Raw genomic sequence first — 17,570 nt, 5'->3', positions numbered from 1 at the left:
TTATTTGTTTATACATTTTATTTAATTAGAGGTGTGAATTATTTGTACCATATGTATATTGTATAATATACAACAATAATTATGTACCATTACCTAAATATCTTATTGTAAATCTAAGGTTAAAGTTGAATTCAACGAATCCAAATAAACATATAATTAGAACTTTTTTTAATGTTTTAAATCATGAATTTAGGAGATATTATTTTCGATCGCGTTTTTAGGATTTCAGCTCACTGTGCAGCGGTCGTGCAAACTGTCTTCATCTGTGGAGCTTCCGCTCTCGTCTGATGAAGGTGTAATTGGCGGAACTCCAAGCAGTAACTGTTCCTCGAGTGTTTGTAAAGACTGGTTTATATTTTCTAAGCTTGTCAGTGACCATGCGTTGTCAATTTTTCTGTATACCCTTATCGCATTAGATTCGTCCGTTACGATACAATTACGGCCAGTTGAGTCAATTACAAGTTCTTTTGTGAATGATTCTGGAAATTGTGTACTCAAGTATAATCCAAGCAAACGACAATTCGGTAATATAGAGTCGTCAGCCTCTTCGTCATGCACAGGTTCATCTAAAGTGTTTGAACAAATTTGTTTTTTAATTTGCTAATATTAGCTTACTGGTTTGCTACTTTTATTGTTAAATTAATACAATAATCATGGTGTCCGTATTGTACAGCCATGTTATTTGTATTACATGAAAATTACGTGATAGTAGTTATAGTTTATTTGGTTAATTGTTAACAAATAAAAATTGGTTGTACCATTGTTCCTATTAAATAACTCCATAGTAATATTTACCTAATAAACGACGTTTGATTATATTTCGTAAAGCTGGAATAACAATTTCTCTTCTCTGGTCTGCAATGGTTTCCGGTGTTGTCAAAACTATGAAAATAATTATTAAATGACTATGAAGAAATAATAAAAAAGTGGAGTAAGTACAGTGTGGTCGGGGCATAGCGGGGACGAGGAGGTCACAAGTTTACAGGATTTATTACAACTGAATTTGTGATCTAATCACTTTTAAATAAACGCTTTGATGCTAATTTGTAAACACTGAACCTACATTTTAAATCTTTCTTTGTATGCTGGTTTGGACTTAATTGGAAAGTGATTTTATCACTTTCAGTTGTAATTATTCCTGTAAGCCTGTGACCTCTCCGCCTCTAGTATTCTCCGAACCCACTGTACTGCCTTTTTTAAGATTTAAGGTATTTTTGTTAAAATATATAAAATTTTGAAAAACACAATTTTCCGGCAATTAATAAAAACTGTAGTCCCGAATTTTTTCTTCGTTTATTAAGTTATCGATACATATCAGTCATAACTCATGACCAATTTTCAACCTAATGGTTCTAAAATTATGGCTAAAAAACCATACAAACAAAATGCATGCAATCCCCTTAGGGGTTTAAGAAATGGGTATAATTAAAATTTCAAACTATTGACGTGTGGGGGCATACCAAATAAATATAAATATACTAATATGTTCTCTCTCTAATAGAAATCCCAATCAATTTATTACACATTAAACACTTAGTAGTCACCTACTCGCTCTCTATCTCTCTCTCCTTAACAAAAAGTTTAGCTTATTAAAATAATTATATGACATAAAACATTAAATACATAAAATTAAGTAAATATCAATAAGCTTTTAAGTCTATTTATGACTATAAACAAATTCGTAATTACCCAGATTATATCCCATCACACTATATCCTGTAACAAATACATCAAACATCAAATCACTATGCAGTAATTAAAACCCGATTAATATATTTATATATATCATTCACTCTGAGTTTCATTAGATAAATATTATTTAATGCAAAATATAATTGTACAAATGTTAATTTATATCTCATAGTGGTTTTTAAATAAACGGTGTAAATTATATTTCGAATGATTCTTAAAATCTTAACAATAAAAAATATAAAAGCTTTATGACTTGAAGTTATAAATTCAGTTTTTCTTTAAAACTACAAAAATATGTAACTTTAATTTTATATTTACCCAATATACTTTCTATTTCTTCTTGCATTTTATGAAGGAAAAAAGCGGCTTCTAAAATTTAAAACAAAATACATTTTATTGTACCTACATACGCTTTATGATTGATTGGTTTTTACTTTGGAATGTTGGATAAACTGGCGGTTCTGTAATAAAAAAAAAATCTTGAGTGCATCAAAGAACTGTGTGGAAACGCTTTCATAAAAAAAAATGCAAATTATTACGCAGTATTCTAGGGATAATTTCCGTATTTTCTGAAATTAACATCACATAAATTAATGATATTGCATTTAATTTTGTATTCTGTTGTAAACAGGAAGACAAATTTCAAGGTAGGCAATACATGTATATTAAAAACTCGGAAGAAATATGCTCTACTGTACATTTAATACGATGAGAGTCTCCGTGGAAAATTCAATAGGAAAGAAATATTGGAAATATTTTCATAAAATTCAACAAAAACTCTTACCGGGTACAGCGATCAAAAAATTAATTTTGCCTGAAATTGACATTCAATAAATTATAAATTAAAAGAAGAAGGTAGAAAAAAACTTTATAATATAGACTAAGGAATCCTTATAAAATATAATTGCTGAGTTGGTGAAGTTTAAGCGACGAGAATAAAATGTGCTAATCAGACGAGGTTGATAAAGCTAACATCAGTATTTTTGCATAAAGCTTTTATTTAGATTTCGGTGGAAAATATAATTATTATAACACTCATCAATAGCATAAAGATAAGCTTGAGAAGCATTATTTAAATTATTTTCAAATTTTTTTTTCTACTCTTGAGTTGATGATTTTTTATTATTCTTATAATAATGATTACAGAAATCCATGTAGTCAATGTCATTATTGACATCATCAACCATTGTCTCAATCACATGTTCCAATGCATCTAGAATAAACAAATGAAGATTTGGACTATACTAAAATATTAAAATTAAATCAAATTGGGTACCATACAAATGTTTAGAATAATATTAAACCCAGCTTTGAGCAGTAGCCACTTAACTTAAAGCTTCTTCCTCGATTAAATTATAAGAAATGACTAATGTATTTACTGCTAATATAGTTCTGCTATGTGCACTGTTCTACATATCTGTTGCATTTTCTTAACTATTCATAAAAGCTATAGTTTTTAATTTACTAATAACTTGACATATAAGGTACATATAACAAAGCGTTTATCTATATTAGCATAATATTTTTAATCTAATATCTTACTTGCTCCATATCTATCTCCTACAGTTAAATCGTTCTTTTCATAAGCAAGTCTCATGGCTTCAGCTATGACGCATAATTTAAAAAATATGTATAAAAACAGTGGATTTTATAAAATTAAAATCATTTGTTTATAAAATAAAAAATGTTACTGACTTGTAGTGATAATATACTCCAAGTAAGTCACTGTAAAAAAGTGAGACATTAAATTTATTTCAAATTTTAACTACCTTAAGTTGATAACTGTGAAAATTTCATAATTACGAAAATAATTTGCCGAAACATCCACGAAGAAAAAAGATATTAATAAATAGAAGAGTTTCATTTTGATCTGTGAATAATAGTAAATAAAAACAAAAATGTTATAATAGTCATAGTGCCTCCGGTCAGATAGGAGAAGGTTATGGTTTTGCGAGGCAGTTTTAATATGATAAATATATACATAATCATTTTTTTACTAGACCCACATTATTTCCAAGGCAGCTAAATGTTTTTTTTTGTATTAGACGTTATTTCACTAGAATTAAGATAGACAAAAATAAAAATAAATCTGTTAACTATTTAAATTAACCTTACTTTTTTATTGTATAAAAAAGTTAGGTTACACTATTCAAAATATAAATTAGAAAAAAGTATTTAGCTAAATGTTGTTATTAAAGTTACCTAGATTTTATGTGACATTACACACTCAATAGTTGTCAAGCGTCTAAACTTGAATATGCATAATGATTCTTATTCAACCCATAATGGATTTAAAGCGAAACTATTCATGAGTGGATAGAATATAACATTTTAAAAAAATATCCTTAGAAATATAGCTATAACTGTTATAAAAAATATTGAAATATCTTTTTAAATAGTACACTAAGGTTTACTGAAAAAATAAATCATTATCATAATAGCCTAGATTAGAATCTTGATATAGAGTGAAAAAAAATTTTTAAAAAAAAAATTTCATCTAAATCAAAAACGGAATATTCAGCAAAATAATTTAGATTGTCCACACATAACTCATAAATAAAATCTTATTTTTTGAGGGTATTAATTCTGTCTAATATACGTGTACAAATTTGTTTTTAGAGTTTTGTTTTAAAATCGCCAAAGATAAAATTAAAAACATGCAAAAACAATATTTTCTTTTGTTTGACTTATTTTCACTGTAAAAACACAAATGATTGAAAGATTTAATTTATATATTCATGTAAAATTTATAATAGAGAGAAACAATCTTTATTGGAGTGAACTGCCCGACGGTCGGGTTGCCTACATGACACAGTGTACACATTCGGACATAATTGTTACAAAATTCAAAAAGATTACATAATACAGTACAAACAATAAAAATAAATCACATAAAATACAATAATATAATGTAGTCTTAAAATACAATGATAAAATAATATAATTCAGATCACGATAGTCTAGTTTAAAAGTAAAAAAGAAAATTAGTTTGTATAATTTATAACCATATTTAGAATATAGATGTTTATGTATAACATTAAGCGTGTCACGCATGGTAGTTAAGCACATTTCTTTTAATTCTATTAATTCGAGTAAATGGGGCGGTGTGGCGCAGTGGACACCTCAGCTGCCGCATGGCACTTGAGGTTGAGCTGGGGCCGTTGCCGCTTGAACCCGGATGGGTGACCACCCGGATTTTTAGCGGCGACCCACACCATCAACCCCGAGGCTTGTGCCACCCCGCGGCGTAGCGTAATACAGTCGGTTGTCTGCTTATTCGCCTCTATTTTGATTGAGTTTGATGTACACTAAAAACTGTAATTGGCCACCAATTGCTTAAGTTTTGTTCATCACCTTTCTCCTTGTTCCATTCCATTCCAGCATCACTTTTCCGATAGCCCGTGTAGCATTTATGCACTTTACGCTAACGAAGAACGATTTCGTCTGGGCCTGGGGATGTTTCTATAGATATCTGTATGATGGACGACTCAATGTCTTCTTTTGTAAGTATAAACGTCCCGTCGGTATCTACGCTGGGGTCGTGTGTATCACGTATTTGATTGTCGGATACCTCAAAAAGGGAACGATAATATTGATCTATAACAGCTGGCATTTCCATTTTAAGCTTGGCCGACTTTGTTGAATTTAATAGGGCCCGCGCTACTTTGCGACGCTGGTTTGCATACTGCCGCTGTATGAGATCGTATTTATATTTCGGTTTAGAGCTCGTGGCTGTGCCCGCACTAATATCAACTCTGCCCGGAATTTGCTATTTTAACTATTTTCATATGGTAGCGAACAACGCTGTAGTTACATAGCGGTAAGCTTGTCGGCATTTCCGAAGGTAGTAGGAGAAACGCGTGACCTTGGCGAAGATGTTGTTCTGATAATCAGTAAGTTATGAAACTAATATTAACGCTGATATTTTAAAACTTCACATGAAATTTAGGTACGCGATGATATGGGAAAAAACACTCGCGCAATTTCATCTGTGTTCAGAGATCTTATGAAATATATAAATTTTATGTAAACTAAAACTCACCCAAATGCGTCACGCAGGGGCAATTAAATCATTATCAAACAGACAATAAATTATAAGTGCTTTTTAGTAAGTCACACAAGAACATATATGTTTCCTGCATTTTAGCTAAATGTAAAATATAGGCACTTCTTTTCTAGACCGCAGTCATGCTCTTATCAATATAAAAGTCATTATTTGCGAATTTCTATAATCCGGTTTTTATATTTTTTGTTTGTATTTTTGTTGTATTATAATCAATTTTAAGTAAAAATAAAAAAAAACTTATTTTTGCATGACGTATTTAATTTTGAAATTTTATTTTGGGCGATTAAAAAAAATGTATAAATAAAATTGTATACGTATATAAATTATGTTCCCTACAAAACTGTTTTTTTTTTATCTTTGTGCTGTTGAACATTTTTGAGTTATGATGGAAAATCTAAATAATTTTGGTGAATGTTGTTTCTTTGACTCGGGGCGGTCAAAATATATTTTTTTAATTTTATCTTGGTTGTACTCTACTTCAGTGATGTATTATGAAACTACTGACTTTTTCACTAAAAAATCTATTATAAAATTCTCTCCAAAATGTGGATTGTGTAAAACGATGATTAAGAATCGATAAAAAAATAACTAGCAATATAAAATCCTTATTACTGTTTTTTAACACTAAAACCTTTGATTTATTAGACTCATGCTTTTTTAGTTTTAGCGTAATAACAATTTCATAGAGTTTAATAGAAATACTTACTTAAATTATTGTGGAGAGGTTCTTGGACAACAATCGACTTGTTCAGCTTCAGAAACTAAATGTACTAATGGCGACTTATGGATGGGCTTTTACTTCGACCGAAAAATCACAAACTAAATATTTTTTTGCAGTGTAAATATTATGTACATTTATTTACACAACTCACAACTGGGTCATTTTTTTGTGGTTTATCGTGAACATAGGTTCCTTGGAAAGCGGAGTTAAGACTGTGTTTTTCTACGCAATAGGCACAGTGGGAGGGTCGGGGCATAGCGGTACAAGTTTTTATTTTGTAAACAATTGTATTACAGGCGATGTGTAATCTTAGACATAGGTATACCAACAAAACTGTATTTTACATGATTATGGTAGCCAACGCAATGAAACGTTTGGCATAACACTTAACTAATTCATTGCTCGTAAGATAGGATTCGTTTGGGATATTATTTTTTAAAAGTGGGTAACTTTTTTTTTTTTTTAATAATAATATTGTATTCTTCTTCTCCAACCCATATTGTCTTACGACCCCTCTCCTGGGATACAGCAATCCAGGCATTTCAGTCAACATGCTTGCGCATCATCACTATGGTGCCATAGTTTGTCACCAACACAACGACTTAAAATAAGAACTGTTCAAGAAGTTGCCTCTTTATACTACTCTAGATACCACAGTAAACTAGCCGACCATCCAAATAGTCTTATCGCCCAGCTCGGACCCTACCAAACAACCCACCTTCTAAACTAAACTTGTAAATAACACTTTTATAACTGATGTACAGGTGACTCTAATGTGAGTTTTCCTCTCAAGTATTTGTTCACGCCTTATTTATTATTATCATCATCTTATTTACTTATAGTACATTATTTTTTGTAGATTGTAAATTTTTCAAATAAACGCAAAAAAAAAATATATATTTTAGGTGTAAAAAAAGGAATTACCTTTGAGACACGAACAAACGGATGAATCGCCTTAAACGAGGGTTATGTATAGGATATGTTGTGTGTAGGATAATTATGGGAATAAATTATAACAGACAAATTGCAAACCATAATCGTATCAACCCCAATAAAAACAAGAAACCGTTTTATTTTATACAATTTTATTTTTATTGATTGTGGAGTCGAGGTCATGTGAAAAACCTTAACAGCAACCACCCTTCAACTAAAAATTAATTCTTAAGCAAATAATGGTCATTAGGTACAATGCTCTCATCGATATTTGTATTTTTATCTGGACCGCTCTAACTTACTCACATACTACTACTACTGTCTACTACTACCTACTATTATTCACTCACTCACTTACATATAATATTTTTCTACTGTAACAGTTTGGACCTACTATCCATAGATTCGCATCGAAGCGTTTATTTAAAAATGATTTTATCACTTTCAGTTATAATAATTCTAGTAGACCCGTGACCTCCCCTCCCCACTATGACTCGACCTAACTGTACTGGCTTGGTTTTTTACAAAACAAATTAACGATTAGAAAGATTATTTTCTAACGTGTTCGGATTTCTTGAGCATATGCCCAAATTTGGGTTTACAAACTAAAATGTGTAAGGTTTGATTTTATGCTATGAATTTTCGTTGTATGAAACGCGTTGGTATATTATAAAAAACCATAAAGTTTGTAAGCAACGCACGGTAAGTAAAATTTTTTTTGCGTCTTCTTTACCTTAAATTTGCATCGGCGTGAAAAAAAATATTAGTAATAATAATGCACATAAAAAAGCTCCATAGTGGTAGATGTACACGGATTTTTCGTACTATTAAATGCGTTAGTATATAAAAGACCTTAAAGTTTTATTATGTTTAACATATTCTATATAGACACAAAATATGTGTTGTATACCTTTAGGCAGAACTTATAGAAATGAGAAAATGTTAAATACATTTATTTTTAATACGTATACAATATATTATTTATATAATAATAAAAGAACTATAAATTATTATGAAACCATTAATTTTGTTTTTATCCATATTCCTACAATTAGTCTGAGAACACCTAAAAATGTCTACATGCGGTCATGAACATAGTTACTATATTATATTTATATTTATATTTAAATACCTTTTAAAAAATCTTATATGGCTTTATCATTACTTTTCTAAATAATTGTATATTCACTATCTTAAAGAGAAACGTATTGAAAACACGTTTTAAGTTGTGTTATTTATCGAAATAAGAAGAAACTATTTGCTTGTGATGTTTTCTATGCTTGTTCAAACCGTTACCCGTTGCACATAATAAGAAATATATCTAAAAACAACATTTGTAAAACCGACCTAGTTGTATTATTTGAGCTCTCCGAAGTCAAAAAGATTTTGATTATTATTATATTGTGGGACCATTCCTTTTTTACTTAAGGCTATTGGGTACACCCGGTCATGAATAATTTTACTATTTTAATTCTTTATTAATTTAAACCCTTTTGAAATATTATATGGTTTTATCATTGTTATTGCTTTTCTAAATTCTTGTTTACTACATTTTTTACTCGGCAACGAATCGTGTAAACGTTTTAAGTTGTGTTATTTATTTAAATAACACCACCACATATTTTGATGCGATGTTTTCCATGCTTGTTCAAATAGTCACTTGTTAGTCGTACACCAATGAACTAAATAATAAACTATTTTAAAACAAAAACAACATCTTAAAAATTGACCTAGTTGTATTTTTTGGAGTGTCCAACGTTAAAACGGTTTTGATTATTATTATATTTTGAATGCGACGCATTACCGAAAAGGACGTTTCACAATACATACTTCTAATTTGTGTAGAGAAAGCTAAATAAATCATTTTATACAAATTAGGAATTATCAATTGCTCAACGGTTTTTGTAGTCTTCACTAAAGAGAACACTCCAAATATACATATAAATATCGTAAAAAGGCGTTTGCATAGTATGTTCTTTCCATGGCTTCATGGAGCCGAAATAACAACTATTAAAAATATACACCCATCTCAAATAACTCACATTTTGGCCAACTATAAAATCTCTACATAAGGAGCGGTAGTGAACATAATTATTTATTTTTTTGGTAATTTATTGAAAAAAATATCGGTAAACAAAAAGTAGTTTTATTGAAAAATGCTCGATGTGAGTATCCAAAAATGTTTTTTTAATAATTATAAAATACAACTTCTCGAACGTGGCAAAGCCATTTTTATTTAAAAAATGTACCGATTACTTTTAACAATAATATTATTGTTTTTTTTTTATGGGGTTAATAGAAAAAATGTATTAAATACTCCATTATTTGTTACATAACATATTACATATTTTGGCTTTTTTTTTACAATTCATCGTACTGCTTATAATTATTTTGTTTTCGTTTTTTATTATCAAAGCTGTACATTATGGCCGGTATTTTTGAAAATTGTTCTCAAGTTGCAATAACAAGTATAAACATATATTTTATCGACGCGTAGGTTTCAATTGAAAATCTATTCTTTTGTCGTTAAAACGAAATTGTTTTTATGGTTTCTGCTTTTGTTGGTCGTTGTAACTGTTCTTATTTGTACTAATGTTTCATTTGCGAAAATATTTCACCGATAAACAACTTATTTTTCATTCGATACAGGTCGTTTTATACTACTATTAGTTTTAATAACTATCTTTAGCCATTCCTTCGTGATTGTTTTTATTCTTAGTGGGTCTTTCCGCACTCCATCCATCTAAATCAGCGGTCTGGGGCGTCTAAGTGGTCTTCTTTTTTTTTTTTTTTGATTTCATTAATCAATTATTGTTCTCAGGATGCTGGCTTACTTTTTTTCCTGCTCAGTTATCATCGAACGACTTAAAAAAAAAACCAACAATAAAATAATACATTCTAAGACATTCTTCACGATTAAACTTAACCATGACCTCGATTTCACAATCGATATGAATAAAATTATATAAAATAAAATAATTTTTTTTGTTTTCCGGGGTCGATACGATTAAAGTTTGTCATTTGTCTACTATAATTTATTCCCATAATTACCTATACATTTTATACCCTCGTTTAAAGTGATTTATCCGTTTGTACATGTCTCGGATGTATTTTCCTTTTTAAAACTTACAATATCGTCGCTTAAGAAGCAACACCACTTATCTCATTTTTGTCAATTTTACAGGAGAGCAAAAAAACCGACTAACACAATGCAAATATTTTTTTGCACTGAAGATATTATGTTCGTTTGTTTACTTAACTATTTCATTTTTTTTTTTGTGATTTTTCGTGCACGCACATTACATAACAAGCGGAGTTTAGACTGCGTTTTTCTACACAATACACTTTTATAAAAACGATATGGGCGGAATAGTATGTTTTTTAAAACATTTTTTTATGGTTTTATAAAAACTGTTTCAACGATTACTAATATTACAATTTTAAATAACGATATTGAAATACTAAAATTCGAATAACGTGCATTATTCTAAGATGTGTTATAATGAATTAAAATAGACTAATCATTTCAGCAACAGCGGTAATTGATAACAAAGCACCTTATGCTAACTATGTTTAATCTAAAACAATGACCAGGCCTTGAAGTTATAAAAAGATGTCGAATTAATTGATTTGACGGCATATTGGTTAGGTTATTGGTTAGAATAACATAACTGTGTGAAATTAGAATTTTAGTCAACCTCAGCAAGTTTCCTATTGTAGCTACCTTGGTTGTTAATAATCAACGTTTACAACATTATGTTCGTCTACAAATTGTGAATAATAACAATATGTCCTTCTTTTACGTGCCTCGACCTCAATGTGTTCTTTGTTTCAATGTTTCTTCCACGAAACTGTCATAATCTACTATACCATGTTATGTGCCTAAAATTCCAACAAATTTATATTCTATACGTATAATGTACCATATTGGACAAGCACGACGACCTAATGTATCAAATAAAATGATTATACATACATTTTTTTTTTTTTTTTGAGCTTATGCTTTTTAGTCTTGGCTAATTGAACAAAAAGTAATTTTATTTTTTACATTTAGCCTAAGGTTTATACATTTAGATTTGATATTATATAATATTTTATTCGCGTGTAAAAGACTTGAAAAGTGGTCGAATTACATGTTTTTGTGGTCGCTGATTTCATATTTGATAACAGTTTTCAGTTTTCACCGGCCAAAAAAATCTTAGGTAAAAAAAAGAAAGTTAATTAAAATCTCAAATGGCAAAATAAATTTATTTGTTTATACATTTTATTTAATTAGAGGTGTGAATTATTCGTACCATATGTATACTGTATAATATACAACAATAATTATGTATCATTACCTAAATATCTTATTGTAAATCTAAGGTTAAAGTTGAATTCAACGAATCCAAATAAACATATAATTAGAACTTTTTTTAATGTTTTAAATCATGAATTTAGGAGATATTATTTTCGATCGCGTTTTTAGGATTTCAGCTCACTGTGCAGCGGTCGTGCAAACTGTCTTCATCTGTGGAGCTTCCGCTCTCGTCTGATGAAGGTGTAATTGGCGGAAATCCAAGCAGTAACTGTTCCTCGAGTGTTTGTAAAGACTGGTTTATATTTTCTAAGCTTGTCAGTGACCATGCGTTGTCAATTTTTCTGTAAACCCTTTTCGCATTAGATTCGTCCGTTAGGATACAAATATGGTTAGTTGAGTCAATTTCAAGTTCTTTTGTGAATGATTCTGGAAATTGTGCACTCAAGTTTAATCCAAGCAAACGACAATTCGGTAATAAAGAGTCCTCTTCGTCCTGCACAGATTCATCTAAAACGTTAGAACAAATTTGTTTTTTAATTTACTAACATTAGCTTACTACTTTACTAGTATGGTGCAACACATAACTATTGGGTTACAACGAAGTCATAAAAATTAATACAATAAGCATGGTGTCCGTATTGTACAGTCATGTTTTTTGTATTACATGAAAATTACGTGTTAGTAGTTATAGTTTATTTGGTTAATTGTTAACAAATAAAAATTGGTTGTACCATTGTTCCTATTAAATAACTCCATAGTAATATTTACCTATTAAACGACGTTTGATTATATTTTGTAAAGCTGGAATAACAATTTCTCTTCTCTGGTCTGCAATGGTTTCCGGTGTTGTCAAAACTATGAAAATAATTATTAAATGACCATGTTGCGAAGAAATAATAAAAAAGTGGAGTAAGTACAGTTTGGACCGGGCATAGTGGGGACGGAGCATAGTGGGGACGGGGAGGTCACAAGCTTATTAAAATAATTATATGACATAAAACATTAAATAAATAAAATTAAGTAAATATCAATAAGCTTTTAAGTCTATTTACGACTATAAACAAATTCGTAATTACCCGGATTATATCCCATCACACTATATCCTGTAACAAATACATCAAACATCAAATCACTATGCAGTAACTAAAACCCGATTAATATATTTATATGTATCATTCACTCTGAGTTTCATTAGATAAATATTATTTTATGCAAAATATAATTGTACAAATGTTAATTTATATCTCATAGTGGTTTTTAAATAAACGGTTTAAATTATATTTCGAATGATTCTTAAAATCTTAATAACAAAAAATATAAAAGCTTTGTGACTTGAAGTTATAAATTAAGTTTTTCTTTAAAACTACGAAAATTTGTAACTTTAATTTTATATTTACCCAGTATACTTTCTATTTCTTCTTGCATTATATGAAGGAAAAAACTGGCTTCTAAAATTTAAATCAAAATACATTTTACTGTACCTACATATTTTTTATGATTGAACTCGATATGTCATATTGGTATTTGTCAATAAGTACATATGATTTTTCTCAAAGAAATTATAAATAATAAATATGCAATAAGTATAAAAAATATGAATCATAAAAGGGAGTTTTACTTTCCAATGTTGGATAATCTGGAAATTCTGTAATTAAAAAAAAATCTTGTGTGCATAAAAAACATCAAACAACTGTGTGGAAACGTTTTCATAAGAAAAAATGCAAATTATTACGTGGTATTCTGTCGACAATTTCCGTATTTTCTGAAATTAACAACGCATAAATTAATGTTTTTGCATTTAGTTTTGTATTCTATTATAAACAGAATGATAAATTTTAACGATGGAAATACATGTGTATTAAAAACTCGAAAGAAATAGGCTCCACTGAGACTTTTTGGAAAATTCAATAGGAATGAAATAGTGGATATATTTTCACAAAATTTAACAAAAACTATTACCCGGTACAGCGATCAAAAAATTAATTTTGCCTAAAATTTACATTACATAAATTAATGATAGTGTATTTAATTTGTCATAATAGATTATTACATTATATAGTTATAAATAAGAAGACGAAGGTGAAAGTAGAAAAAAACTATATTATATAGACTAAGGAATCCCTATGAAATGTAATGGCTGAGTTTATGCAGTTTAAGCGATGAAAATAAAATATAATTATCAGACGAGGTGGATAGAGCTAACATCAGTATTTTTTTCATAAAGATTTTGTTTAAATTTCGGTAGAAAATAAAATAGTTATAACACTCATTAGTGTTAACTCATCAGTTAAACTAACATCAGCATTTTTTTCACAGACTTATTAATTGCATTAAAATAAACTTGAGAACATTTTTTTAATATTATTTTCAAATATTTTTTTTCTACTCTTGAGTTGAAGTTTTTTATTATTTTTATAATTATGATTACAGAAATCCATGTAGTCAATGTCATTATTGACATCATCAACCATTGTCTCAATCATATGCTCCAATGCATCTAGAATAAACAAATGAATATTTGGGCTATACTAAAATATTAAAATTAAATCAAATTAGGTACCATACAAATGTTTAGAATAACAATAAACCCAGCTTTGAGCAATAGCCATTTAACTTAAAGCTACTTCCTCGATTATATTATAAGAATTGACTAATGTATATATTGCTAATATAGTTTTGCTATGTGCACTGTTCTACATATCTGTTGCATTTTCTTAACTATTCATAAAAGCTATAGTTTTTAATTTACTAATAACTTGACATATAAGGTACATATAAAGCGTTTATCTATATTAGCATAATATTTTAAATCTAATATCTTACTTGCTCCATATCTATCTCCTACAGTTAAATCATTCTTTTCATAAGCAAGTCTCATGGCTTCAGCTATGACACATAATTTAAAAAATATGTATAAAAACAGTGGATTTTAAAAACTTTAAATCATTTGTTTATAAAATAAAAAATGTTACTGACTTGTAGTGAAAATATACTCCAAGTATGTTTCTATAAAAAAGTGAGACATTGAGTTTATTTTTAATTTTAACTACTTTAAGTTGATAACTGTAAAATTTAATAAATACCAAAATCGGCCAGCACATCCACGAAGAAAAAAGATATTAAAAGACAGAAGAGTTTCATTTTGATCTGTGAATAATAATAAATAAAAACAAAAGTTTTATAATTGTTACAATGTAAAATAATTCACATTTTTCATCATAACTCATAAATAAAATTTTATTTTTTGAGAGTATTAATTCTTTCTAAATATACATATACACATTTTTTTTGGAGTTTTGTTTTAAAATTGTCAAAGATAAAATTTAAAAAAAAAACATACAAAAACAATTTTTCTTTTGTTTGACTTAGTTTTTTTTTTATAATTGACTTTTTTTACTGTAAAAAACACAAATGATTAAAAAATTTTATTTATATAATTATATTAGATTTTAAATGTGTATACAATTATCAAACAAACAATAAATTATAAGTGCTTTTTATTAAGTCAAACAAGAACATAGGTGTTTCCTACATTGTTTTGCATACATTTTTTTTTTTGTAAAATATAGGCATTTCTTTTCTGGACCGCAGTCATGCTCTTTTCAATATAAAAGTCATTGTCTCAAAAATTTTTCTAATCTGGTTTTTATATTTTTTGTTTGTATTGTGGATTGTGTAAAACGATGATTAAGAATCGATAAGAAAATAACTAGCAATAAAAAATAATATAACTTTTGACTCATGCATTTTTAGTTTTACCGTAATTGCAATTTTTAGAGTTTAATAGAAATGCTCACTTACATTTTGTAGTTGGTATGAGGTTTTTGGACAACTATAGACTTGATCAGCTTTTGAAACTAAATGTACTACTTGAGACATATCGATGGGCTTATAATTCGACCGAAAAATCGCAATCCATATGGGGATTTAACAGGTAACTATATTCATTTATTTACACAACTGGTTCTTTTTTTTGTGATTTATCGTGTACGTATAATACTTGCGATACACTTTTTTATCATGGTTTTACAAAACCGGTCAAAACGGCTACGGGTACAAAAATACCCGTACGTGTTAGAGAGTTAAAGAAAAAAAAATGTAAAAAACACATCAAGTAAAATTGATACCTACATATGAAATACAGACACGTTAAAAAAACGATTATTACCGTTGAACCGAATCGTTATAAGTTTTAAAGTAAACATATAATTTTTTTTTTTATTTAAAATTTTTTTTCATCGATAATGGCATGAACGATTTCAAGGACAAAGTCGGCTATGAGTCGTTCAGTTTGACTTTTTTTCAATGTGCAATAATATTAAGTATAAAAAGAGTATACAGGGTGGGTAAAGCAAAAATTCCATACAAATTTGGAACTAATTTGGCTATTTTTTAAAACGCGCATAGGGCGTCGTAATTTTTAAGTTGGAAATAATATTTTTTTAAAAATTTGAAATATTTCTCAAGAGTATTTTTTTGTGTTATACATTTATATAAGTAGAAGATATTGTCATTGTTACTTTAAAAAGAAAAGCCGCCCATTGAGGACACTCTTATTAATTTGGTTTTTTATTACGTATGAGAGAGAAGGTCTCGCACCACTCTTTTTTAATCGTTTAGGTGAATTTTTGAGCTTTGAGGGCAACGCAAGAGGGTTTGTATGGATATTCATAGAGTTATACAAATGTCTATAGTACTCGTTGGCAAGGTTATAGTTCTTTTTTTGTAGGTTTGAGTGTACATATTTATCAAATACAAATTATAGTTTTCTATAATTTGTTTGATAATAGTTGAATTAATTCCAAATTTCTATGAAATATTCTTTAGACATTGTACAGCCGGCAAACGTTGACAAACGAAAAAAATATCATAATCTCTTCTACCCAGACAGGGTGAAAACATTTTCTTAATTTCGCTTTTCTAGGCGAAGTATTAGAGTTTAAAGTCGGATAATTTGACCACAGATATGTCTAGAATGGCCCTATAACATAATGTTATACAATTTTCTCGAAAACCTATAGTTTTTCTTACTATTTATTATTGACGTATAATCATAAATTAGAAATTAGTATATACTTTTATTATTAGAACACACTAATCTGGTGCCCCCCCCCTCAAACTAATTGTGGGATCCGGAAGTCACCGATTCAAAAAAAATGATGTCCGCTTTGAGTTGTTGGCTCTTATTATCGAGTTATTGCCTACACTCCGTAAATGGCCATAAGAAAAATTGTAAAAGTATTTTAACTGGTCTTAAAATGGCATGTACCTACTGTGCTTGGTTCAGACTTTACTAGTTTGGAAAATATTATAAACATATTTTTATGGCTCTTGCTAATTTCTGCTTACATGTTCAACTGTATAAATGGCATAGCTAGGCCCCCCTGGGAATCTGTGATCGCCCTGAAAATATTTAGCACTGTGTCACCCACACGTGGCTAATTTTATGTATAATTTGCAAACTTGCAACTAAAATTCGGTATGAATATTTAAAAAAAATTGTATTTGTGCTTATGCACACCAAAGTATAAAAATCGCGAAAATGCTTATGTATACTCAGGTGTTTCGCATGATGCCGAATGTTACCTGGTTAAAAACACCTAGCAGTGTTATTTCCTTTAACCGAATACAAAGTCCTGAGTCAGATCAGAAACGATCTATGTAAATCTATGAAAATGCCAAATTACACTAGAAACCGAACAAGTCATCATCCTAATACTTTCATTTCTAAACTCTCATCAACTATTTCTGGCAAACTTTGAAAAAGATTAAGGGAGCGGTTATGTCGTTACCTGCTGGTACAATAGCAAAAAACCAGCACAGTCTGAACTAACTACCAGGGAAGAAGTGGAATGATA

The 17,570-nt window shown here is 29.0% G+C and overlaps 1 protein-coding gene and 1 long non-coding RNA gene across 4 annotated transcripts; both read right to left on the bottom strand.

Moving 5' to 3' along the window:
* Positions 1-27: 27 nt before the first annotated feature.
* LOC126839125 (uncharacterized) lies at positions 28-15,625 on the bottom strand. Of its 3 annotated transcripts, none has more exons than XM_050574189.1 (12): positions 15,514-15,625; positions 14,796-14,859; positions 14,689-14,718; positions 14,536-14,598; positions 14,141-14,209; positions 13,672-13,701; positions 13,445-13,474; positions 13,331-13,357; positions 13,110-13,160; positions 12,789-12,815; positions 796-882; positions 28-566 (listed from the first exon to the last, which is right to left on the bottom strand). In XM_050574189.1, exons 1-12 carry the CDS (start codon positions 15,589-15,591, stop codon positions 226-228), a joined length of 897 nt encoding a protein of 298 aa, XP_050430146.1. In that variant the 5' UTR covers positions 15,592-15,625; the 3' UTR covers positions 28-225. The 3 variants fall into 3 exon arrangements, with proteins under 3 accessions (XP_050430146.1, XP_050430147.1, XP_050430148.1); XM_050574190.1 differs by lacking the exon at positions 12,789-12,815 and adding an exon at positions 1,690-1,716; XM_050574191.1 differs by lacking the exons at positions 28-566; positions 796-882 and adding exons at positions 11,680-12,219; positions 12,481-12,567.
* LOC126839144 (uncharacterized) lies at positions 3,388-6,540 on the bottom strand. Its single transcript, XR_007685793.1, has 3 exons — positions 6,465-6,540; positions 3,496-3,562; positions 3,388-3,417 (listed from the first exon to the last, which is right to left on the bottom strand). It is a non-coding gene; the product is annotated as an uncharacterized LOC126839144 (long non-coding RNA).
* Positions 15,626-17,570: the final 1,945 nt, after the last annotated feature.

This window comes from Adelges cooleyi, unplaced genomic scaffold (genome assembly GCF_023614345.1).
Source record: "Adelges cooleyi isolate 19-005CV unplaced genomic scaffold, UGA_ACOO_1.1 ACOO_flye_CR_arks_rails_tigmint_CR_PRNA_30, whole genome shotgun sequence".
NCBI classification, from domain to species: domain Eukaryota; kingdom Metazoa; phylum Arthropoda; class Insecta; order Hemiptera; family Adelgidae; genus Adelges; species Adelges cooleyi.
Note: the sequence above shows the minus strand (reverse complement) of the source record. Positions and strands in the feature narration are given on the sequence as shown.